Source organism: Rhinatrema bivittatum, chromosome 3 (assembly GCF_901001135.1).
Source record: "Rhinatrema bivittatum chromosome 3, aRhiBiv1.1, whole genome shotgun sequence".
NCBI lineage: Eukaryota > Metazoa > Chordata > Amphibia > Gymnophiona > Rhinatrematidae > Rhinatrema > Rhinatrema bivittatum.
The window spans coordinates 526,377,733-526,405,078 of NC_042617.1; the positions used below are offsets into that span (position 1 = coordinate 526,377,733).

General features: G+C 45.2%; 1 protein-coding gene across 2 annotated transcripts in view; it reads left to right on the top strand.

The window, feature by feature from the left end:
* The window catches only part of KIF3C (kinesin family member 3C), a 211,170-nt gene that overhangs the window by 113,590 nt on the left and 70,234 nt on the right, over positions 1-27,346 (top strand). For both annotated transcript variants that reach the window (XM_029596276.1, XM_029596275.1), the window contains exon 2: positions 4,259-4,360. In XM_029596276.1, the coding sequence (XP_029452136.1) occupies positions 4,259-4,360 (102 nt within the window). The remainder of the gene's footprint in view (positions 1-4,258; positions 4,361-27,346) is intronic.

A 27,346-nucleotide genomic window follows, 5' to 3' on the forward strand; every position in this document is an offset into this window, starting at 1 on the left:
AAAATTAATAGTGGGAATGAGTAAATGACATGAAACATTGTGCTCAGTAATATGATGCTGCTGGAAGCCCATTGAGGGCAAGAGCCTGTGGATTATATGTATGAGCACTTTTTCAATATTTTTCTGATACTTATCCTACATATAGGGTGGGTTTTTCTCGGATCAATTCGTATTTGGTAGTTTATTAATCTGAGTATTTTGCTCTTTGTTATTAGTGGATTATTTTATTATATATGTTACATAAGAACCTAAGACATGCCAGACTGGGTCAGACCAAGGGTTCATCAAGCCCAGTATCCTGTTTCTAACAATGGCCAATACAATTCTCAAGTAGCTGGAAAGTACCCAAACATTAAATAGATCCCAAACTACTATTCCTTATTGATTAACAGCAGTTTATGAACTTCTCCTCTATGAACTTATCCAAACCCTTTTTAAACCCAGTTACACTAACTGCTGTAACCATATCCTCTGGCAATGAATTCTAGAGCTTAATTATGCATTGAGTGAAAAAGAATTTTCTCAGATTTGTTTTAAATAAGATTCTTGCAAACTTCATGGAGTGCCCCCTAGTTTTTTTATTGTCTGAGAGAGTAAATAACCGATTTACATTTACCTGTTCAAGTTCTTTCATGGTTTTGTAGACCTCTATCGTATTCCTCTCAGTCGTCTCTTCTCCAGTCTGAACAGCCCTAACCTCTTTAGTCTTTCCTCATAGGGGAGCCACTCCATCCCCTTTATCATTTTGGTCACCCTTCTCTGTACTTTCTCCAGTGCAACTATATCTTTTTTAAGATGCGGCGACCACAATTGCACATAGTATTCAAGCTGCATTCTCACAACTGAGCGAATCAGAGACATTATAAAATCCATCAATTTATTCCCCATTCTCTTCCTAATAATTTCTAACATAACTTATGCTTTTTTTTTATCACCAGAGCACACTGAGCCTACGATTTTGATGAATTATCCATTATGATGCTTTTATTATGTATGTTGTCATTATAACCCATCCTGAACTGTGGAGGGCATGGGAAAGAAATACTTTTAAATAAAATAAATAATGAGTGAGGTGATCAAATTTGCAGACGACACGAGATTTTTCCAAGCTATTAAATCACAAGTCTATTGTGAGAATTTTCAGGAGGATCTTGTGAGACTGTAGGTCTGGGCAACCAAATATCAGATTAAATTTAATGTGGACAAAGGCAAAATAATGTACATAAGGAAAAATAATTAAAACTGTTGTTACACAATGGTGTGTTCCATATTAGGAGTCAACACCCAAGAAAAAGATCTAGGCATCATCATGGTCAATAGATTGAAATCTTCAGCTCAGTAGGCAGCGGTGGTCAAAAAAAGCAAACAGAATATTAGGAATTATTAGGAAAGGAATGGAGAATATAATAACATTGCTCCATGGCGCGCTTGCACCTAAAGTATTGTGGGCAATTCTGTTCACTGCATCTCAAAAAAGATATAGTATAACTAGAAAAGGTACGGAGAAGGACAACCAAAATTATAAAGGGGATGGAACAGCTCTCCTATAAGGAAAGGCTAAAGAGGTTAGAGCTGTTCAACTGGAGAAGAAATGGAAGGGGAGATATGATGAGGGGAAATATGATAGAGGTCTATAAAACAATGAGTAGAGTGGAAGAGGTAAATGCAAATTGGTTATTTACTCATTAAAAAATACTAGGGGACACTCCATGAGTGTTTTCACTCAATGCCCAATTAAGCTCTGAAATTCATTGCTGAAAGATAAAAGCAGTTAGCAAGTTTTGGACAAGTTCCTGAAGGAAAAGTCCATAAACCATTATTAACCAGGTAGACTTGGGGAAAGCCAGTGCTCATTCCTGGATATAATCAGCATGGAACCTATCTACTGTCTGACATCCTGGCAGGCACTCGGGACCTGGCCTGACCACTGTTGGAAACAGGATACTAGGTCTGACCCAGTCTGGTCACTTTGATTCATAATTAGTTGAGTAGGTGGAAGTGTCTTTAAATGCCGCAGTACTCATGAGCAAGTTTTAAAATATATTATAGTAGGCAGTTAAAATACATGGCATTCTTTTTTTATTTGTTTAATATTTATTTTGTTTCTGAGGAAATGTTAATATTTAAAGATTCTACATCTCCTTCCAATTAGCTGCTCCCACCATTATGAATTGGAATAAATCAGGGCATTGCCATGCTGATCCTTGTATAAATCCCCTGCAGGCATCACATTGGTATGTGCATGAATACAGCAGGGACAACTGATGAGAAGTAATAGTAGTAGTGGTATCTAAGCACAGCTGGGTAAAAGTGATACGCAAGTAGATAAAATGACCAAGGTCACACGGTCAGAGGAAAACCAGGGATTAGATTGCACAGTTCCCCAAAATTGTACAGATTTATAGTTCTTTGCTCAAATAGACAGTACTTCCGCCATGGAATTTAACAAAATAGTAACATTTCTGAGGTATTACAATTTTTGGACTTCAGAAAAAAAGGTGGATCATGGGATAGACTTGAGAGCTCAATAGGCTGAGAGATAGGACCTTCCCTAAGTGGGATGCAGTTTGTTCCTCTAAAGTGACTTTTAAAAGCCCGGCATGAACCAAAACCGGGAAATATGGCACGCTTCAAGTGGATTTTAAAAAATCACCCACGTACACGCATTCTTGTCGCTACACACAAATATGAAAAGTTAAAAAAAAGGGGTGGGTTTGAATTTAAAATAGAAATTTGTGCATAAATACTTACGCGCACAGGTGCATGCCGCCGGGGTCCCCTTCTGTTATGCATGATATGTAAGTAATAAAATAAAGAGAAATAGGCAGATTGGCGGGGTTTTAAGGGTCAGGGCTAACGGGGGGAAAGGGAGGAAATTAAACTAGGGGGAGGTTTGAAGTCCTATTCCTTACCTGGGCAAACTGGGAACAAACTGGGAAAACTGGTAATGGCGTCGGTCCGCGTGCCTTTTAAAATCCCCCCACTTACGTGGTAGAAGCTGCATTTGTGTGCACAGGCACACACCCATTTAAAACTGAGCGCATATGTGTGCGAGGTTAGGCTATTTTATAATATGCACATGCATATGTTATAAAATGGCCATGTCCCTGGGCACAGGTTGATGAACGCGCGCACATGTGCGCCCACCCGCCTGTTTAAAAGTTTCCACCCCGCAGTTGTCCTTGATGTTGTAAGCTGCTATAAGTTGTCTCTGCCATCTGCACTTTGCTTGAGGAACAGATATTGTTAGGTGATGACAAACAGCACTACAATATTGGAATTCCACAAGGATCAGTGCAAGAAAATTGTAAGTCTAGAAGCACTATACTCATTATATTTATATATGTTAACAATGTCATGTATAATAAGTTGACTACAGTAATTCCTGTTCTCAAATTCTTCACTTCCCATTTTGGAAGAACATTCGCAGAAATTGGATACCGTTTTGCAAATTGCAACAGTAGCCTCTGTTTTGCTGCATGTGAAACCCCCAGAAAGTGTAGTCAATTTGAAATTGTGTACTTATGTTCCATATAGATTCTAGACTATAACAGTGGTTCTCAGCGTTGGTCCTTATAGTTCTCCTAAAAATAACACAATGAATATGCCTGGAATATAATTGCATAAACTTGCAGCCTGATTCATGAAGATCTTTTCCCATAGAGGATAGGAGAAAAGCCTTAGTGAATCAGTGCCTTAAACCAAAACATGGTTAATTTGCATACGTCAGTTATCCTGAGAACCAGACTTGTTAAGAGGCCATGATGACTAGAGTTGAACACCATTGGACTACAGTCAGGTCTAGTTTGGGGGATATTCACAAGGGTATAATTGTAAAATTATTTATATACAGTGTTCTAATTTAATTTGCATATTTTAGGGTATGATTAAAAACAAGTCCTATTTGCAGCGCTCTAGGACCAGAACTGTCCAACTCAAATTTATAATGGAAATTTGTTGGAATTTTATGCTTAGGTCACAAGAAGTCATATCTTTCGGAGTATGGCAGATTTTTTGGCTGTCATTTTGTTTTGATAAAACAATGGATTTATTTAATGTTTTACATAAACTAATTCCTCTTCACCTTGCTTGCTTTAAAGTGCAATGTGCACCATGTGGTTCTTTATAACCACCAAAATGCATTATCATTATTATTTACCACCATTTTTTTTACTTCAAACACCACTCATCATTGCATCCACTTCTTATTTCTCCCCAAAATTTCTAACTTGATTATTTATTTATTTCCTTCCATCAGGCTATGGAAAGCAAACTTCTGATTGGTGGAAAGAACATCATAGACCATACGAATGAGCAGCAAAAAATGCTGGAGTTGAAGAGGCAGGAGATTGCTGAGCAGGTAAACCAGAAGTGTACAGTTCTGATCAGGCTTACAAACAGGTCTGAGTTTCAAGATGTGCCTGATGTATTTGCATACATTTGGTCTGAGAGCGAGGCTAATTTGCATAGCTTGGTGTTGCTAAAAAAAACCAAAAAAAAAAACCAGATTTCTTTGTAGTCCTTGAAGACCAGTGTTATGGATCCTAGTGACATTTTCTTTTTAAATTTAAAGTTTATTGAATTTAACATACATGGCAATAGAACATAGTTAACACATGATACTTGTATAAGACATCTCAACCCAGACTGTTGAAACAAATTAGCTAGCAGCCATTTGTAAAACAGGGCAAGAGCCTTTACACATCTAACATGTCCCATACAACCAATACCTGACCAACATTTATATGTATGTATATAAGTAATAAACACCCCTCCCTCCCCCCCATCTCGTAGCGGCAACTACTTAAGCAGCATTATAGCACAGATTCATAACTTTTCCGGATAGATAATCATTATACCTGATACATAAAGTGGTAACGAGTCTGTATGAATGAAAAAGATTGAATAAAGGAAAATCAAAATACAGCATTACTAATTGAGATATGGAACCAATTCAAATGTGAGTCATGTATGGGAAGCATCACTGTTGCACTATATAATCTGAGAAAGGTTGCCAAATCTTTTGAAATGAGGCCAACTTTCGATTTCTTACTGCAGTTAAGGAAGCTAATGTATGGTACGTGTGGAGGCGGGCAATTACATCTTTAAGTTGGGGCAGTTGATTCGTCTTCCAATGTGAAGCAACTAATGTGCGGGCAGCTATGAATACATGAACACAAAATCTATGATAAGGTTCACACATATTATCAGGAGATATATTCAACAGTGCAACCTCTATAGATGGTACCAAAGGACATTTAAGAAGCTTACTGAGCCATTCAAAGATAGCAGCCCAAAAAAGCACAATCCGAGGGCAATCCCACCAAATATGTAAGTAAGTGCCTCGTGCTCCACAATTGCGCTAGCAAGTGTCTGGGATGTTAGGATAATACCGATGGAGCTTAACAGGGGTTACATACCACCTATATATCATCTTAAAGCCTTGTAGTCAGGCTGAAATAGAACTGCGTCTCACCCTTAATAATATTGCTTCCCACGATTTGTTACCCAAGGTTTTACCCAGATCTGCTTCCCAATGGGATATGAACCGGCAAGGCTCGTTTTGTGGCGGTATCAATAACTGGTATAATTTAGAAACTGCACCTGTAAGGCCATCACAATGCTGAAGATAAGTTTCTAGCATTGAGTGTCCCGGACCCAGTGACTGATCCCATTGTAAACTTCGCACAAAATGAGTGACTTGAGCATAAGCTAAGAAATCTCGGTGGTCCAGTGAAAATTTTGCGAACAAATCATCCCTTGGAATGATAGTGCCCAGGTTTAAAAGTGTCCAAGGGTAGTAAGGCCCAACTCCTTCCAGACAGCTAACCTCCTAGTCTGATAGCCCATCTCTAACTGGTTGGTATTCAATATAGAAGACTGATAAAAATATTTATATTTCCCAACCAGTCTTTTGTCTATGACTGGTCCACATGCGTAATTTAACATTCAGTGACCCTGGTATTTTGCGGACCAGGCGCCATGTGTTTCTTGGTTGCCACAGCATAGCTGTCAGTTCCATAGGGCTCACTATATGCTGTTCAATTTGCACCCATTGCTTTGGTGTTTTAATACGATGAAAATCTAACATCGCCCTCAACTGAGAAGCACCGCCATGCCTCCCAGTAGTTTAGGTAAATAAAGTACCTGTCTAGCTAATCTGGGAGGCCTCCGTCTCCATATGAAATCAAAAATTTTCTTCTGCCAAGAGCGCAGAATAGCTGTTGAAATGAAAATCGGTAGTGAGGTAAACAAATACAGAAACTTAGGGAGCAATGACATTTTAATAATGGCTATCTGCCCCAGCCAGGAGAATGCTTCCTTGTTCCATCGGCTCAGATCAACAGTAATTTTTTGAAGGAGAGGGGTGTAGTTGAGAGCATATATCTCAGATAGGTTCGCTGATATACGCACTCCCAGATATTTAATTGAGGATTTCGCCCACTTAAAAGGAAATTGTTGTCCAATGGCTGTGACGTCCAATGGAGCTAAGGTAACATTGAGAAGCTCTGATTTGTCTAAGTTCACCTTGAGACCGGATACCTGTCCAAACCCATTCAATTCCCTCATCACCCCTTTGAGAGAACCAATAGGGTCAGTCAGCATGAGAAGGACATCATCCGCAAATAATGATAATTTATATTGTTTATCGCCCATGGAGACCCCTCAGATATTGGGGGTGGCTCGTATTTGAGAGGTTATGGGTTCTAAATATAGGGCAAAAAGCAAGGGGGACAGAGGATACCCCTGCCTAGTGCCTCGGCCAATATCAAATGCCTGCCCATATCCATTATTAACCTTAACCCTAGCTTGAGGATGACTATACAGTTTTTGTATCCATTGGATAAAAAAAGGACCACATGTCATCTTTTGCAGAGTGAGGAACAGGAATGGCCAGTGAACCAGATCAAATGCTTTTTCAGCATCTATAGATAATAGCACTGCTGGCTCATGCTCCCCTCTCAACCACCTTACGGATGTTGTCAGCAGCCATGTGCTGAGGCACAAAGCCCACCTGGTCGGAGTGTACTAAGTTTGGTAGGAACTTATTAAGCCTTAAGGCTAGTAGCCTAGCTAGTATTTTAAGATCAACATTTATTAAAGATATAGGCCTAAATGAGCTACAAAGCATAGGGTCCCTCCCCGGTTTGGCAAGGACAGTAATACCTGCCACATTGGCTTGTACGTCTATCGTTCCATCAAAGCGGAGGCTGTTAAAGTATTGGACTAGGGGCTCAGCCAATGTGTGTGCAGATTTTTTATAATAAGCCCCCGATAAGCCATCCAGCCCAGGAGACTTGCCCTGCTTTAGTGACCTAATAACAAAATGTACTTCGCCAGCAGTGATTGGGGACTCCAGAACCTGGCATTGCTCCGGTGTAAGGCTGGGCAAGGTTACCGATTGCAAATAGTCCTGTATATGGGTATGAAGGATGTTCTCATGCTTTGCTGTAGAGTTGTTTATAGAATTGGGAAAAAGCCTCCCAGATACCTGAAGAGTCCGTGATCATGACACCATTGGGTCCCTTGAACTTGGACACATTGTTCTGTGACATCCTAGCGCAAAGTTGTCTAGCAAGTAAATGGCCCGCTTTATCCCCCCCCCCCCCCTCATAATAGGATTGCCTAGTAAGATTCATGGCATTTAATAGGGCTTGGTTACCCAATTGGAGTAAATCAGATTTACATGCTAAAAGCTTAGTATAACAACGGTTGGACTGCGTTCTCATATGCTCCCTGGTTAGAGCGGTAATCTGGACCATCAACGCCGTTCTTCACTGATTTTGAAGGCATTTGCACGCTGTGGCTCTTGATATTAATAAGCCCCTTACTACAGCCTTGGAGCAATTCCAAGGTTACTGGGCGTGATGTGAGGATCATCATTGAGAACAAAATATTCTTGTATCTGGGACTCCAATGAGCTAGTGAATTGATCGTCCTGTAGTAGTGACTCATTTAACTTCCAAAAACGATCACCTAAATCTCTTACTCCCATCTCCACCTCTAAACTAACTGGAGCATGGTCTGACCATGTGATAGCCTCTATATTAACTCTTTGAACCTGATTACAGAGAAGTTTATCAACCAGCAAATAATCAATTCGCGAATAGCTAGAATGAGGTGCTGAATAAAAGGTATACGAGCGGGAGTGCGGGTATCGATTCCTCCATACATCAACTAGCTGTCAATCCTCCATAAGGCCTTTCAACTTAATGTGGCTAGGTTGTGCTGCAAATGCCTGACCACTTGAGGTATCAATGGCCTGACATACTGAGATATTGAAATCTCCACCCACAATTAAGGCTCCTTCTGCATGCTTTGACAGAATATTCTGAAGGTCCTCCAGGAAAGCTTCCTGGTCTCGATTGGGGACATATACTGAGACCAGTGTGTATATTTGATCTCCTATCTGAATTTTTAACAGGACATACCTGCCTGAAGGGTCCAAAACTTGGACCAGAAGGTCAAAGACCAGCTGAGCAGCAAGGAGTATGCCAGTACCCGCATATTTGTTAGTGCTCCCGCTAGCTGCTAGGAAGATTTGAGGGTATTCTCTAAAGGCTAATAAACAATGGTGTTTACGTTTGAGATGTGTTTCTTGAATAAATGCAATGTCAGCCTTAAGATGCTGGAGTTCCCTTCGAAGGAGAAAGCGCTTCCTATAAGTATTAAGCCCTCTTACGTTAAGAGAAATAACTTTAACCATATTTCATAGTTAAAGAGGTATGACCCTTAGTGATAGTAAAATCACAGCGCCGGAAAAAAGGACTTCCCATCCATCCATACACATAACCCACCCCACCTGAATCAGAACCAGAAACTCATAAATCTGTGAGAAAGAAAAAAAAAGGAAAACAAACAAACATGACCCCCGCCACCCCTTAAACCCCATGGAAATATGACTCGCCAACCCTAAGCAAGTCTAGAATCTGGGGGTTCCTGTATTACCACTCACTGACCGTAGTCATCCCGCTCTCCCCTCTGTTGAGATAACATAGATAACGGCAAAAATTGAACATGAACAATTTTCAGTTATAAGTGATATCTGTAACACTGTTTTCTACCTTCAAGATCGCATCTTTTCCTACCAAAGTCTGACACACAGTTCTGGTCCCAATGGGAGATAAATTTAAATGCAGAACATGAAAAATTCATTCCTCCTCAGCATGTTGCTCTCCAACTTGAGATCGCTGTCTGCGGAGTTGTCCTTTCCCTGGAACCGGACGGCGCCATCTTGGAATCACCTCGTGTGGAATCGCAGATGCAGGTTTAACCTGCGAGACAAAGGTGGCCTCAATTCCCACCTGCTGAAAGCATTCGGCAGCGCCTGCCAAGGTCTTCATGCGGTAAGAGATGCCGTTGCTATGAAATATGAGGGCAAAAGGAAACGCCCAATGATAGCGGATCTCTGCGTTTCTCAAGGCCGTGGTCACTTCCCGTAATTGGTATCTCTTCTGTAAGGTCGATGGTGCCAGGTGGTTGTAAATGGACACTTGAATGTCCTGCCAAATCCAATCTGGCTTAGCACGCGCTGCCTTAATGACCGCTTCCTTAGCTTTAAAGTGATGAAATTTTGAAATTATGTCCCAAGGGCCATTGTCTCTTCTAGGACCCAGGGCACGATGTGCTCGGTCCAAATCAATCTTAATTTCTTCTGTGCTGTTCACTGATGCTGTGGTATTATTATTAAGCAAATGAGTACATAGTGAGGTGACTGTGATCATGCAATCCTGAAATTGCGCCATCTCTGGCACACCCCGGATCCGTATGTTCGTGCGTTTCATCCTATTTTCAATATCCTCGACCTTTTCAGTGAGGGCTTCCAATGCAGAGGTGAATTGCTTATTTTGATTTGTTAATGTTTCAATCAAATGGCTCTGATTATCGGCCCGTACATCGAGCTCATCCACCCTGCGTCCCATGGAGTTAATGTCTTCCTTCATGTCTGCTATAGACGCTATTAATTCAGCTTTATGGGTCTTAAGATCTTCACGGAGTTCCATAAAACACAGTCTAATTTCGGACTGCGTCGGGAGGTCCGGATAAATGCCATCCATATTCTGATCTGGCCTACCGGCCGGGGATTCGCTCGAGCCCGCCTCAGAATCCGCGTGGTCTGCAGGCTGCGTGGCCTTCTCGGCTTCATCTGTTAGGAGCTCCTCTGCATGTTTGCTGAAAGAGAACTGCTTTAAGTCCATCGTTCTCTTATGGGAAGTCATCCTTGGTCATTCTTGCAGTTGTTTCAGTTGTTTTGGGTAGTTAGAATTAAATTTCACTACTAATTTTGTCTTTATAGCTAGCAGGGATCACAGAGCGAGGGAACTATGTGGCCATCTTGTGTCGTGGCTCAACAGCGCCCCCAGTGACATCTTTTTTAATGGGAAATTTAATCCTCCCAGTTCGGTCAGGGTCCAGATAGTTTCACGTTCCCCAGTAGTGTTCAGAGGGTAGGTGTTAACTTCCCTTTTTATTCAGGTTCTCACGTTCAGCCAAAAGACCAAAAAGGGGCTGTCCTTAGCTCATGATTCAAACTTTACATCTGAGAAGGAGAGGTGTGGCAAAATGAGTTTTATGTGTTATTATGATTCCCTGTTATGTCATGGGATCTGCATTCCCTTACAAACTCCTATGCTGGCTGGGGTTAGATTTTTATTTCAAGCTTTTATACTGCCTTCCTCTCCTAAAAAAGGGACTCAAAACAAGTCACAATTTTTAAAAACTACAATCAGAATAGTATAATGCATCAATTAAAAAAAATACATCTAATAGTATAGTTAAATACAAAATATCTAATGCAGTCAATTACATCTCTCACTTTCACTAAGGAAATACAAACTGGTTAACTGGGCTGCATAATTCCAAAATGAGGTTTGGACTGCCAGTTTCTTTCATTACCTGCAGAAAGTTGTAACATTGTGATGTTTTATAAATTGTTAATATTATGAAGTATTATTGTTTAGGGAGCCAATATCCTGGGCTCCTTAATCAGTCTCCTGTGAACAGACTATCAAGCTTTCCTGGGTACTAACTAATTACAGTCAGGTTTAATTAGGTAGAGTTAACTTTATAAATACTTGTTGCTTTCCCTGCTGGTTGTTTGCAATTGGAATCTTAATAACTTACTTCCTGAAACTAAGACTTATCTCCCAGTTTGTATATATGAGAGCCCTAAGGGGGTTATTTTCTATCCGTATCGCACGCGAAAAGTCCCTTTTCGCGTGCGATAGCAAGCGGGGGGTGGAGTCGGGGCGGGGAGGGGAGGAGTCGGGGCGGGGAGGGGAGGAGTCGGGGCAGCGAGGAAGCAGACGCGGTGGTATCTTCGCTGACTGCGATAAGGTAAGCCATGTTATCACTGCCAGTAGCACACCCAATAGCACCACCTTTCATGGTGGCGCTACTGGGTGTGAAAGCCGGCAACGATAACACCATGGTGGTGTGGTCCTGCCGGCTTTCACAGGCCCTTCACCCCCCCACCCCCCCGTTACCGGCGGGATTCACCATTCTCTGCGAGAATGGAAAATCCAGGCCTTAGTTTGTTAACTCTGTGTTTGTGACTGATCAGGGACCCACAGAAGTAAGTCACTGACAGGTCGATACTGTAACGTGCGGTTGAAGATTTCCCCATCTGTAACGTGCTGGGAGCGCACAATTCGGACGCGTAAGGCGATCCAGCGATACAGTCTCCAGTTTCACGCGTCCTTAGCGCTTCTTAAAACAGACGCATAACCCTTTCCGCACGCAGCATGTATATGATATGTAAATGAACGAATTAGCTGTATAATGAAGGAATTAGCTATTCCCCTCCGATACTGTAATGCGCGCCCCGACTATCGCTGCCATTTTGCCCCGCGTTTAACCTGCTAACTTACCGCCTACCCCTACCCCTACCCCTGCATTAGAGGCAGGGGTAAGGGTAGGCGGCAAGCTTTCCCCCAGCCCCCTCTCACCTGCCCTGGCCGGGAGGAGGGGGAGGACTGGGGCAGCCCCAGTCCTCCCCCCTCCTCCCGAAGAAAAAAAAAAGTGAAAAAAAAAGTTGCGAGAGAGGGGAAGAGGACGGCAATCCTACGCTCGGCGACTTACTTTTGCAGCCCCCCTCCTCCGGACATCGTGGCTTCCCCTGTGCTAGTTCCCCCTCCCCTCCTCCGAAGCAGGGCGCGAAAAGCAGCCTTGCTCCGGGAGGAGGGAAGAAGGGACTGGCAGTGTAAAGCGGCGAAGCGACTTACTTTTTGCAGCACCTTCCGGACATCGGACGACCTCCTCCTGCCTCCAGCTGCTTGCGAAGATGGACGCCTGCACGGCCGCTGAAGACATGACTTCACGACGTTTGGCGTCAGTCATGTGACGTCACGTCTTCAGCGGCCGTGCAGGCGCCATCTTCGCGAGCAGCTGGAGGCAGGAGAGGTTGTCCGATGTCCGGAAGGTGCTGCAAAAGGTGAGTCGCTTCGCCGCTCTACACTGCCAGTCTCTTCTTCCCTCCTCCCGGAGCAAGGCTGCTTTTCGCGCCCTGCTTCGGGAGGAGAGAAGAAGGGACTAGCAGTGTAAAGCGACGAAGCGACTCACCTTTTGCAGCACCTTCCGGACATCGGACGACCTCTCCTGCTGCTCGCGGACTCCTGCACGGCCGCTGAAGACGTGACGTCACATGCCTGATGCCAAACGTCGTGACGTCACGTCTTCAGCAGCTGTGCAGGCGTCCATCTTCGCGAGCAGCTGGAGGCAGGAGAGGTCGTCCGATGTCCGGAGGGGGCTGCAAAAGTAAGTCGCTTCGCGCTTTTCGTGCCCTGCTTCGGGAGGAGGGGAAGGGGAACTGGCACGGGGGAAGCCACGATGTCCGGAGGGGGGCTGCAAAAGTAAGTCGCCAAGCATAGGATTGCCGTCCTCTCCCCTCTCTCTCTCGCAACTTTTTTTTCACTTTTTTTTTGCTCGGGAGGAGGGGAGAGGGGACGGCAATCCCGACTTCCTGGTATCTGTCATTTCAAATGACATTTGAAATGACAGATACCAGCGTGGCCGTGAAGCATTAGGCCCGGGCACCCAGGTTACTGTATAGGCGCTCTATACAGTAAAATGGGTTGCGCGGGCCTAACGCTTCCCTAACACTTTGCAGACGCGGCATGCATTTGCATGCAATTAGAAGAGAGTATCGAGCGGTAGGTGAAGAGAACTGTGCGTGCGGGGAACGAGGGTGTGCTGGGCACTGCCGCACTCTTTTTACCGCGGCCTTAGAGTATCGACCTGTGAGTGATCCCAGTGGTGTTTCTTTGTGTTTGGTTTCTGGTGTCATTTCTGGGAACTGTATACCCCTGTTTTTTATGGGGGTTGCAGCATCCCTAGAAACCACCGAGTTTCTAGGGATGCTGTGGGGCAGGTGGATGGCCAAATCGGTGGATAAGGTGATGGCAAAAGCCAGAAAGATGCTTGGGTGCATAGGAAGAGGAATAGATAGCAGAAGAAAGTAGATGATATTGCCCCTGTATAAATCTCTGATGAGTCCTCATTTGGAATACTGTGTATAATACTGGAAACTGCACCTTCAAAAGGATCTAAAAAGAATGGAGTTGGTCCAGAGAGTGGCTACTAAAATGGTCAGTGGTCTTCATTCTAAGCTTATTGATATAGGTTTAAATATCTAAACATGTATATTCTAAAGGAAAGGAAAAATAAGGAAGATACCATATAGACTTTTAAATACCTCAAAGGTATCAGTGCACAGAAAATGAGTTTCAACAGAAAGAAAACTCAGGAACAAGGGGTCATAGGATAAGGGTGAAAGGGAGCAGATTACATAGTAATCTAAGGATGTATTTCTTTACAGAAAGGATGATGGATACATGGAACAGCCTCCCAATGGAGGTGGTAGAGATAAGGACACTATCTGAATTCAAGAAAGCATGAAACAAGCACAGGGGATCTCTGAAAGAGTGGTAGGAGTTCTAGAGATGGGAAGATTAGATGGGCTGTATGGTCTTTTTCTGCCATCATGTTTCTTTTTTTAAATTTATTTTTTATTAGAAATTTCATTAACAATAAATTAAATAACAATATGGAAAATAAAAAGAAAAGAAGAAACTCTTCAATATTTCAATAATATAAGTCTTCCAATCCACATTAATGGGGGGAGATCTGTTGTGTCCGTCGGTCTCAGATGGCTTCGACCCTTGTGCCTCACCTTTTTCTCTGCTCTCCCCGCTAGCCTTGGGAATATGGCTACCACCGCGTCTGCAAGCCACATTCTCCGGCGTCCCCGGAATGGCTATGGCAAAGCTTCACGCCATGTTTCTCCTAAGAGCCTCCTAGGGTGCGTGCACGCACGCCACCCACGTCTTTATCCACATCATAGCGGGAACCTCGGGGGTGTCACCCTCGAGTGACATCACGCCATCCGGGTATTTAGCCTTCGCTTGTTTGCTAGCTTGTTGAGTTAGCAAGGATTGGATTCATCCGGTCTAAGCTACTCTGCCGCTTCCGTGCTGCCGCTAGAAGCTCTCTCTGCCCTTCGGGGTATTCATCTAACCTGGGTACCCGCTCCTCGGGGCCCTTTGCTTTCTTTCAGGTGCCTTACTGGGATCAGGTACTCGCTCCTCGAAGGCCTGCTCTCCCTGCATCGGTGCCTGTTACCATCTACTTCTGCCTAGTGGAATCATCAATCTTACAGCTACCATCTAGTGAGTAATCTAGTTCTCAGCCTGTCTCATCTACAGCTCTACCGTGCTGGGAAACCTACACCTGGAAATCCCTATACCATCTTGGTGAAACGGGTTCCCTCTGCTGAGGGTCCCTAGACTGCTCCTCTGGATCATCTCACTACTGCCACCCTCTGGTGGTATACATCAGCTGTACAATGAAGACAAAACTCTGTGTTTGTGCATCCTGAGTCTAGCCCAGTACTGTGGCTCCCCATGGGGCTCCTCCCCGTGGGCATGGTCATCTTCCACAGTACACAGGAATCCACTCAAACACCTCAAAACCATAACAAGATCAAAAGAACATATGAATATAACATAATTAAATACTGGAGTACCACTGCTATTTTATTACCCTAACCCTTTAAACAGTTGTCTTATCCCGAATGAATATTTCATGGTATGAAGGGTCAGTGAACACAAATCTCATCCATTGAAATGTAATCAAGCATTTACATGGATATCTAAGAAAAATGTAGCTCCCATTTCAATACTTCTATTTATTAACTGCAAAAATTGCTTTTGATAGGCTTGTGTAACTCTAGAAACCTCCGGAAAAACATTTATTCACTAACCACAAAACAACCTATCTTTATAAGTACAAAATTTCCAAAAGATAAGATTTTTATCCTGCTCATATGCAAAAGAAACAAGGAGAATAGCTGTAGTGGGAATATCATCAATAGATGATTCTAGGAAATCCTAAAGTTAGGACTCTCAACCACCAGAGAGTCCATTAAATCTTCCTTATCTGCCGCTACTCTCTTACCAGTTGGAAGATAATATAAAGTAGATAACGGAGGACATTTATTCTATGGAATCGCTAAGATAACAATAAAATACCTTTTTCAATAATTCAAAAGCTGAAAGTAGTCTAGTTTGTGGAAAATTTAAAAATCTCAAATTTATCCCCTAAACAGATTTTCCAAATTCTCTGAGTATGAGCTAATATATTATCTTTAATATGTGTAATATTAGTAGCTTGTAATATACTCTGTTGGGATTTCACTGTTGCGCGTCACGGCCGCGTTGGTGCCGTGACCGGGCCTGCTCATCTCGTGCTTCCCTCCACTAGCTCTTCCCTTGCCGCGGCTGCCAGCTCCTGATGTCCCCGATGCTCTCCTCGGGCCTTTCCCGGCTTCCTCCATGCCACAGGCCTCTCAGCGGAGCTTCCGTAGGGGCTCCGTGTCTTCGGCTTCCTTGGCCCCGCCCCTAGGCGTGTGCATGGCCGACGTCAGGACATTTAAAGGGCCCAGGGTGGGAAGCTTGTCTCGGTCGCCGCCCGATGATGTCACATAGGGCTCCTACTTAAGGCAAGGCCCTGTCCCCAGAACCTCGCCTTGGCAATCGGGTCGACACCTCCGGTGTAGCTAATTGCCGTCCTTCGCTCCCGTGTGTATTCCTGCTTCCTTGATTCAGACTCTGTTCCAGTGTTCCTGTCTTGTTCCAGTACTCCTGCGTTCCTGTGTTCCCGTGGTCCTCTCTGTGTCCCAGCGTCTGTTCTGTTCCTGCTCCACGTTCCTTCTCTAGTAGTACCTTCTCGGACCGATTCACGGTACTGACTTCTGCTTGCCTGACCACGTTTGACCGCTGCCTGGAACTGACTACTGCCTGCCTTTTGACTATGCTTGACCACTGCCTGGAACTGACCTCTACTTGCCCGACCACAATGAGCGCTGCCTGGAACTGACCTTTGCTTGCCTTGACTACACTCTGATATCAGAACTGACCCTTGCTTTGGCTGACCACTCTTGGACGGATACCCTGGCTTTGACCCTTGCACTTCACTCGGATACTCTGTTTGCTCCTCCTGTGACCACTAGACCAGCCTGCTCAGACATTACCCGCGGCCTACGCAGACTAGACCACTAGGCGCTGCCTATCTCGCCCGGAGGACCTTCATTCCCTGTTGCCTTCCTGAGGTCTCCGGTGATCCTTGAGCGAGTCTAGCTCCTCCGCACTTCAACAGCCATGCACCTTTGCTCGTGGTGGGCACACCTCTCCGCTACCTCTCCGGGAGACCCTCTGAGGCCCACCTAAGTCCAGGCTGTCCAGGTACCCAAGGGTCAACCTGCAGAAACCCCGGATTGCTATTGGCGAAGCTCCAGCTAGCCTTTGTCTCTTTGTGTGCTCCGCCTCCTGGTGGCAGGCACTCTGGGTCCGACCAGAGGGCCGTACCAATCCTGCACCAAGCCAAAGGTCCACCTCCAGCGCAACATTCACATTAGAAAGTAACTCATTCATAGCTTTCAGCTGTACATCATACTCTTGTAATTTAAATCTAGTATCTTCAATTATTTTGCACAATTGCAGCACAGAAGTAGATAGGAACTTCTCTATCTGAGTTAACACCAGCCAAATGTCCAAAAGACAAAATAGAAGGCAAAGGAGCACTCCCAACCGAAGGGAGAACTTCACAAGCTGAGGAAATAGTTAATAATTTCAAGGATAAATCTATAGTAGAAGGAACATTACCCTTTAGCTGATCATCAGGTCCCCTCAGCTCTCGTAAGGGGGACTCACCACTTGGAAAGCTGCTGTATATAGGGGTGGTGGTAACTACTCCCGATTGAAGAGATGGTGGGTTCATGCCTGGACATAGGGAGGCCCCCGAAATCGAGGACAGTTCCCCTTCACAGTCCACTATTGTTTCCTCAATTTGCCGGATAAGATGGCGATCTATTAGGCCTTGGATGGTGGGGGATTTAATATAAATCTTTGCCTTTCATTTCCTTCCCATGAAGAAAGACGCCAAGAGAAAAATCCATGCTAAAGGGTGCGCCAATTTGGCACGTGGTTTACGTAACACGCCAGTGTCTGCGCACCGCTGTCGCCCAGATGAAATAAGCCGTCTATCAACGGGAGGAGGGGAATCTCACCACCAGCTACCTGCTCTCCTGTTCTCTCTCCCCCTTAAGACACCGCTGCTGCCCAGATGAAATAGGCTGTAGGTCGGGATCTCCCTCTGACATCGGCACTACAAGATGTGTGTATCAACAGGGGGTGGGGAACCTCACCCCGGTTCTACTCTCCTTTCCCCTGCCATCATGCTTTTATGGATTATTTAACAGTGAGTTGCTGGCTAAGGGTTGATTGTTCTGAAAAGTCTCTGGTGAGTTAGATTAGCCCCTTCTTCTGTGTTCTTCAGGATGTATTACAATGAACAGAGCAGTACAATTTTATTTAATACCATTAGCTTCTTTCATATTAAAGTATCCCAAAACACTTTACAACCACATGTGATATATGTAAATTAGAAGTTGCAATCCAACACATCACCACACTTTAACAGATTATGTTAAGAATTAGCACTCACGAGCAAGTGTGAAGGGGGCGAGTCTTGAGACTGAATATAAAGAGAGAAATAGTGTTGATAAAATAGAGATGCTGGTACATCCTTGCAGACAAAGGGTGCAGCTAGATAGCAAGCTCTACAGCTGAGACAATGCAAGAAATAAGAACAGGTAGATTTCCATGAAGGAATCATAGCAAAATGTTACCTATTTTTCCTACGTAAAGAAACAATTTTTGAAGATAAACACTTGGGTGTCAATTCTGCAAAATTTCCTGAACTGTGATAGTAGATTTTTTTCTAATGCTGCAAAGAAGATATTCATAGGAACATAATGACATCAGCTTTTGTTCTGTGGAGATTTTTTCCTGTGTGTTCTATTTGCACATCTCTGAATTCCATGGAATAGAATCCTTTCTGATTTATTATTATATAACAAGTAAATACTACCACACACCCTTCCGACTTTCTTCTTTGTCCTTCAGCCTCAGGGGTACAAGTCTTTATTTTTTTTCAACCTGCTCCTGCATCTCGGGCTTTGTATTGGAAATCTTAGTGGATTGGTGCTGCTGTTCTGTTTCTCACCAGAATCTTTAAAGCTGGAGATCCCAAAGTGGATCTGGAAAGAAATTGATTCCAGGTGTGGATCTGTCAATAAGTATGCTCGGCCTGTGCTTGGGCCGCACAATCTGGGGGCAGCAGGCTGACAGAAGATTTTTTTGCTTTTAGCTGTGCTGAATCTGACTCATCAGAGAACAGCCCTCTGCTCCCTGATGCATCCCTTTCAAGATGCCAAGCAATGTGCAGGGAACAGAAGGGGAGGGATTGAGCCTGAAGCAGACATAGCAGAGAGCATTGAAGAGCTACTCTGCTTCCTAATTATCCCCCAGATCCTTGAACCTCCCTTCTTTCTACCTCTCCCTTCTCCTCAGATCCAGAACCAACTCCCTAACTCCTCCTATCCCCTTTCTCAATCTCAGGCTCTCTTTCCTCTCCCCTCTTCCCCTGTCCAAGATTCCTGATCTTCCCCCATTTCCTATCCTTCCCATCCCTGGCATTCTCAACCTTTCCTTGCCCATTCCCCCATCCCCAGACTTCTTTCCCTCTCACACTCTTCCCTCCTATGCTTAGTTTATCTCATTTTCTCCTCACCTCATTTCTAGTCCTCCTCTCTTTCTCTCCCCATCCCAGGTTCTTTGCCCATCTCCTTATGCATTCTCCATCCCTGAGATCTCCTCCCTGCAATGACACTTGAAATCCTTTTTCCCCAACCAGTATAAAGGGGGAGGAAAAAAACAATATATTTAACAGCATTTAGCAATCACTTTCCAGATAAAAATCAAACAAAATGATGTCCAGGTACAAGCGAGGTTGGAAATTTTATTTTTGTAATGCAAATAAATGGAATCTATCCCTGAGGTGTTGCAGGAAAATATGGGACCGGACCATAAATCTTGTACTCCCTGTTGTTCAGTCTTACGGAGCTGGGGGGAGGGAACAGTGGCAATAGCTGCAAGAGTGATAGCGGGTGGCAAAATCCTAAACCCATAACTGATTGGTTCTAGAAGAACGCCCACTGTGATCACAGCATAGAGCCTAACTTTCACAATTGTCCACAGTACACAATGAGGACTTGTCCCGATGTTTTTGATACAAAATATTTGGATGCATCAATGTACCGTCTGATTTGTTCAGTACGATTTTGAGAGTGACATGTTAATAGTCTGAGAAGCGGAGATAATTATATGCACGACTAAGATTGAAATTTGATAAAAGGATCTACTTTTGTAGTTCTATTTGATATCAGCAATCATCCCCTGATGCAGCCTAAATTGGCGAAACTCGGCCGGAGTCGGGCTTTGTGAAACAATAATAAATCTTTCCACGGTATAAGGTTGAGGCATTAATAGATGACAGTTAAATTTGCGTCGGGAGAAGCACATTTTCTTTTTGCATTGGAGTGAATATCTAATAGCATCAGTCACATGCATTTGCATGTGAAGAGCGCTATGGCATTCACTCCGCATTAGACGCGCGTTATATAGGCGCTAATCCCCTTATTGCATTAGGGGATTGATTAGCGCCTATTTTACCTGCGTCCAACTGCACGTTAACAGTGTGCTTGGCTCAGCACACTAGGGATGTGAATCGTTTTCCATATCGTCTTAACGATAGAAATCGTGTGGCAGGGCAAGAAAATCGTCTTAGGCACGATTTTTTAGTTAAAAAATCGTTAAAAATCGTTTTTTCCGATTAGTGCGCACTAACTCGAGTTAGTGTGCACTAACTGGGAGTTAGTGCGCACTAACTGAAAATGATACAATTTGACACTTTTCAGGTCAGTTAAGGTCAGTTTAGGAATGAATATGTATTCCTATTGGCTGCCCTCTTATTTATTCATGTTACCAAGTTTCCTACTGACAGTATATGGGGGATGGGAAATGGAAACAGTTGGTAGCTTGACAAAACAAGTAATGTGATCAGTCAATGTGACTAGAACTTGTGCCCTAACCCTGATACCAGGGGTATTGTGATCTTCCTGCACACAGTGCCCTATCCCTATTAATACCAGGAGTGTTGTGATCTTCCTGCACACAGTGCCCTATCCCTAATACCAGGGGTGTTGTGATCTTCCTGCACACAGTGCCCTATTCCTGATACTGGGGGTGTTGTGATCTTCCTGCACACAGTGCCCTATTCCTGATACCGGGGGTGTTGTGATCTTCTTGCACACATCCCGATATCAGGGATAGGGCACTGCATGCAGGAAGATCACAACACTCCTGGTATTAATAGGGATAGGGCACTGCATGCAGGAAGATCACAACACTCCTGGTATTAATAGGGATAGGGCACTGCATGCAGGAAGATCACAACACCCCTGGTATCAGGGATAGGGCACTGTGTGCAGGAAGATCACAATACCCCGGAGGAGTGAGGGTCAGGCAGCTCCCCCCTGTCTGTGAAGCCAGCCTCTCACTAGTAATGCAGGGAGGGAGCTGTCTCAGACTTCACCATCCTCCCCCCCCCCCCCCTCACCCACACACCATTCACTAGCTGGGACATGGGGGAAGTCAGGAGTGAGGGTCAGGCAGCTCCCCCCTGTCTGTGAAGCCAGCCTCTCACTAGTAATGCGGGGAGGGGGCTGTCTCAGACTTCACCATCCCCCCCCCCCCCCCCCCTCACCCACACACCATTCACTAGCTGGGACATGGGGGAAGTCAGGAGTGAGGGTCAGGCAGCTCCCCCCTGTCTGTGAAGCCAGCCTCTCACTAGTAATGCAGGGAGGGAGCTGTCTCAGACTTCACCATCCTCCCCCCCCCCTCACCCACACACCATTCACTAGCTGGGACATGGGGGAAGTCAGGAGTGAGGGTCAGGCAGCTCCCCCCTGTCTGTGAAGCCAGCCTCTCACTAGTAATGCAGGGAGGGAGCTGTCTCAGACTTCACCATCCTCCCCCCCCCCCCCCCTCACCCACACACCATTCACTAGCTGGGACATGGGGGAAGTCAGGAGTGAGGGTCAGGCAGCTCCCCCCTGTCTGTGAAGCCAGCCTCTCACTAGTAATGCAGGGAGGGAGCTGTCTCAGACTTCACCATCCTCCCCCCCCCCTCACCCACACACCATTCACTAGCTGGGACATGGGGGAAGTCAGGAGTGAGGCTCAGGCAGCTCCCCCCTGTCTGTGAAGCCAGCCTCTCACTAGTAATGCAGGGAGGGAGCTGTCTCAGACTTCACCATCCACCCCCCCCCCTCACCCACACACCATTCACTAGCTGGGACATGGGGGAAGTCAGGAGTGAGGGTCAGGCAGCTCCCCCCTGACTGTGAAGCCAGCCTCTCACTAGTAATGCAGGGAGGGAGCTGTCTCAGACTTCACCATCCTCCCCCCCCCCCTCACCCACACACCATTCACTAGCTGGGACATGGGGGGAAGTCAGGAGTGAGGGTCAGGCAGCTCCCCCCTGTCTGTGAAGCCAGCCTCTCACTAGTAATGCAGGGAGGGAGCTGTCTCAGACTTCACCATCCTCCCCCCCCCCTCACCCACACACCATTCACTAGCTGGGACATGGGGGAAGTCAGGAGTGAGGGTCAGGCAGCTCCCCCCCTGTCTGTGAAGCCAGCCTCTCACTAGTAATGCAGGGAGGGAGCTGTCTCAGACTTCACCATCCTCCCCCCCCCCCCCTCACCCACACACCATTCACTAGCTGGGACATGGGGGAAGTCAGGAGTGAGGGTCAGGCAGCTCCCCCCTGTCTGTGAAGCCAGCCTCTCACTAGTAATGCAGGGAGGGAGCTGTCTCAGACTTCACCATCCTCCCCCCCCCTCCCTCACCCACACACCATTCACTAGCTGGGACATGGGGGAAGTCAGGAGTGAGGGTCAGGCAGCTCCCCCCTGTCTGTGAAGCCAGCCTCTCACTAGTAATGCAGGGAGGGAGCTGTCTCAGACTGGTATCAGGGTTAGGGCACTGTGTGCAGGAAGATCACAACACTCCTGGTATTAATAGGGATAGGGCACTGTAAGAGATGACTGTAGTAGATTGAATAAAGATCTGATGTTTCTGCTCTCCTCACACCAAACAAAAACAACACACAAGCAGAGAAGCCCTTCTTACAAAGCTGAGCTAGTGAGTTAAGTAGGAGGAAAAGTAAACATACTGGTGCCAGTGTGGCTACTTAAAAAATACACTTACCAACAATCAATTACATATATTTGAACTGTGTACAGTTCCAGCCAGGACCACCTTTCTAAAATGCACAGTGATTGGCAAATTCAACATGCACTAGCATTTCAGGTGCCTGCTAACAAAAATAATAAACAAACAAGTTCTAGTCACGTGAGTGCTGATCATTACATTACTTTTTTTGTCAAGCTTCCAACTGTTTCCATTTCACATCCCCCCAACCATATTGGTAACATCAATAGATAAGAGCACAGCCAGCCAATAGGAATACATACATACATATTCATTCCTAAGTGACCTTTACTGACCTGGGAAGTGTGAACACTTTGTTTCATTTTCTGTTGGTGTTCGTTAGTTTCCAGTTCCATTTCCCATCCCCCCAACCATCACCTCAGTGGTAACCTTGGTAACATCATAGATAAGAGGGCAGCCAGCCAATAGGAACACACATTCATTCCTAACTGACCTTCAGTGACCTGGAAAGTGTTTATTTGTATCATTTCAGTTAGTGCGCACTAAATCGAGTTAGTGCGCACTAACGGGGAGTTAGTGCGCACTAACTCGAGTTAGTGCGCACTAACACGATTTAACGATTTTTAACGATAAATCGTTAGAATTTCTATTGTATCGTGTTCTATAACGATTTAAGACGATATAAACATTATCGGACGATAATTTTAATCGTTGAAAAACGATTCACATCCCTACAGCACACCATATTGTATTGGCCCCATAGTTACAATTACTAACTGGCACTTCAGTGGTCCATAGAAATGAATGGAAGAAAAAACAAATGAAACTAGTAAGATATGTTTCATTCGTGGGATGGTCTCCAATGCCTCTATTCATTTCGTGGACCCCTCAAATGAAATAAATGAGACCACTTATTTCAGATGTCACATTCATTTTAAACAAATGCACAATCCTAACCGGGCTAGGGTTTATGTTGTCTGCTGACATATATTTTATTCCCTCTGATTTTCTCCTGTATAAAAAAAAACCTGCCTGAAGATTCATGGAGGTTCTTTGTATAAACTAGCCTTAGATTCACACCAGCCCTTAGAAAAAAAGAGGTATCAGAATAAGAGTTAGAAAATCAAGACTGCTCTTTCACAGTGCCGTGGAATTGGTGGACAAATAAATAATAAATTAGACTTGCCCCTGGAGCATTTCTCTTTGCAGACAGCACTTGCTTTTGTCTTTTTAAAGGATTTCTCAGTGATAGCTTTTACACCATACTCTACAACAGTTCAGCGTGCCAGATTTTTTAACAATGATTTTACATGGTTTTTTTAAATTGCTCTTTGCAATAGAGTATAATACTGCTATAAGTGCAGTTTCTCACATGTACATCACATGATCCATAGAAACTTCATAAAATGCAATAACTCCAGACCTCAGGATATTGCCTTTTATGTGCCATCTCTGATTAATTCATCACTGTTTTGTTCCTCTAGCGGTAACTTGTTTTTCATTCAGAATTGGTTGGCAGTGATTCAGATCAGGCTATTAGGGATGTACATTCATTTTCAACAAAAGAGTCAATGGCAATGAAATTGTCTATTTGTCTTGTTTCGGGAACGCCACAAAACAAAAAAAATGACAAAATTTCGGAAAAATTAGTATTTTGTGTTAGTGCGAATTGATGGAACTTAGTGCGCACTAACTATAGTTTTCCTATTTATGGGGCACTAACGGGACTTGGGGGTAGATTTTATAATTTTGCGTGAGCGCGTTCTTTTGTTCGTGCACCAGGCGCGAACAAAAATCCGGGGTCGGCGCGCGCAAGGGGGTGCACATTTGTGCAACCTGCGCGCCGAGCCCGGCAAAATCGGAGCAGCCGAAATCGGAGCGGCCTTGGATGGACCTTTCTTTCCACCCCCTGCAGCTTCCCCTCCCTTCCCCTACCTAACCCACCCCCCCGGCCCTATCTAAACCCCCCCTACCTTTTGTTGGCAGATTTACGCCTGCTGAAAGCAGATGTAAATCTGCACGCGCCAGCGGGCTGCTGGCGAGCCATCACCCGACCCAGGGGCTGGTCCGGAGGCCTCGACCACGCCCCCGGTCCCACCCCGAACCGCCCCCTCCCCCCGCCCCTTTTACGAAGCCCCGGGACTTATGCGCGTCCCGGGGCTGTGCGCGCGCCAGCGGCCTATGCAAAATAGACGTGCCGGCGCACAAGGGCCCTGCGCGCGTAAATCCGGCCAGATTTACGCGCGCAGGGCATTTAAAATACGGCCCACAAGTTTTAATCTATTTCTTTTATTCTTTAAGAATTGCAAAAATAAAAGGTTAACAAATAAAAAACAAAAAACAAAAAAATTCATAAGGTGACACCTTTTTATTGGATTAACTTAATACATTTCTTGACTAGTATTTGAGAGCTAATACTTCCTTTGGTTAGGATAGAATGAGTAAAATGAATGATTGTTAGCAACAAATCAGGAGAAAGATGGGAGAATGTATGTATTTTTATTTATTTATTTATTGCTTTTAACGGTGCACAGCTTAATACCAATCTTAACGGTGTACAGTATAATAACAATAAACGTTAAATAATAAATTACAATATAAAATCATTAAAATAAATAATTGTGTTGTAGTTGAAGAGGCTTAGGTATATTCATGAGGCACCTTCATTCAATAAGAAAAATCCAACTAGTTGCAGTCTGTGGGATAACCAAGTATCGTTCTTAGGCTGGAGGCAAGAACCACAGACTCCAGCCTTTTTTCTCACAAATTCCGGCTTTAGGATTGCTTACCTTCAGCATGTACCTCAGCTTTTACCTTGTATCAGAGAGAGTTCAGGAGATCCTTCTCTTGGAGAAGCAGAGCCTCTCATTCCCAGCTGTGCTCATTCTCTTATCCTGCTCAGCAGAGTGCTGCCCACAGTGCTCCCTCTCTAGCCTGGTCCCTCACAGGTAAGGAGGGGTAGTAGGACAGCTCCTTTACATACCTTCTCCCTCAGCTCGAACCCATGGGGGTGAGCATTACCACTCAGCCTGGATCCCATCCAGGGAAGTGACTCCACTCCCCAATATCCTAGACTCTGGGTAGAGGCTATAGGGTCATTCTCTCCCCCACTTATTAGGGTTACCACAATTTCAAATACCACCGTTACCACATCCACCCACTGTTCCTTTGCTCAAAAGACTTTACTTTGAGTGTGTTTTTTCATGTAAAATCTTTCATTATAAATGCATAATTTGAAATTGTGTGTAGAGAGGGACATGGTAAGTGGAAGGCTGGGCACAAAGCTGTAAGATTCACTTAGGGTGCCTAATACCCTTGCACTGACCCTAATTAATAAAAGAATACAAATTAAATGTAAAAAAAAACCCCCAAAAAACCTGAATGAGGAGGGTCCAGCCTAGTAATTCTTTTCACAGGGCTGAAGAAAAGGTAGTACACACACAGACATACTCTCTCACAAACACACAAAGACAAATATGCTGTCACACACAAACATGCTCTCACACACACCCACACACAGACACATGGACATGATCTCACACACACATACACAGATATGCTCAGTTTCTCCCCCTTCCCCATCAAAGACATTCACTTCCTCCCATCAGAAGTAGAAGTCCAGCAGGCATCCTCCTCTTCTTGAGGCCATGGGGGTTGATGCTGCATTGTTTTCTGAGTCTGCAGGTGTGGGGGTGCTTTTGCTCCTCCTGTGTTCCAACACTGTGCGGCCCAAGGCCAATGCTTCCTTTTCCTGCTTTGGCGCAGAGGATGTGCTGTTCTTTCCTCTAGCCATGGCTGCATGGCTTCTCCTTCTTCTCGCCCACGCAGACCCACACTTCCTCTTCTGGGCTGAGTGGGCGGGAAGGAGCGACCATGCTGTCACCACCCCCAGACTGTTGGTACTCTAGGCGGCCGTGGGCCTCCTCTTCTTCTGCTGCTGGGCAGGATGGGCTCCCCTGGCAGCCAAGGGCCTCCTCTTATCTACTGCCGCCAAGCAGGATGGGCTTCCCGGCAGCCAAGGGCCTCCACCACCTCTTCTTTTGCTGCCGGGCAGGTTGGGCTCCCCTGGCAGTTGCCAGCCCTTTTCTTGCCTGGGCAGGATGGGATCCCCTGCCCCTGAGTGCCCCCTACAGCCTGGTGCCCGGGGGGTCTTGGCCCCCCAACACCCCCCTCGCTATGCCACTATAGCTTGGTCCCGCACAGGTTAAGGAGGGATAGTAGAAACACTCCTTTACACAGGCATATATCAAATTCAGACTATTATTGGGGTCCTGCCAGATGAATTGTATTATGATCTGGATTGGTAATGTTATGATTGCCGCCCACGGGGCGGCCTTCTCACCTTCCCAGATGGACCTCAGCACTCAGTTCTCCGTCATTGGTGGCAGTCGGCCACTGGCTCCGACCTCGGGCCTCTGCCAGTGTCCCTGGTCCTCTTGTGCTGCCCGGGACCTCCAGCCAGGATTCCTCCTCCAAGCAGGCCTCTCCGCTTGCTGCGCAGAGAGATGCCACCGACAGCGCCACGCCCCCTCCTAGGCATGCATGCGTGCAACTCTAATGCTTTTAAAGGGCCCACGGCGAGAACCTGTCCGCAGACCCGGACCCTCAGCGAACTTAAGCTTGGGCAGCACTCCTAAGCGTTGCACTTGCAACAGGTCTCCTCGGTTCCCTGTTGATTGAGTGCTCATTGCTACTAGAGATTCATCTCT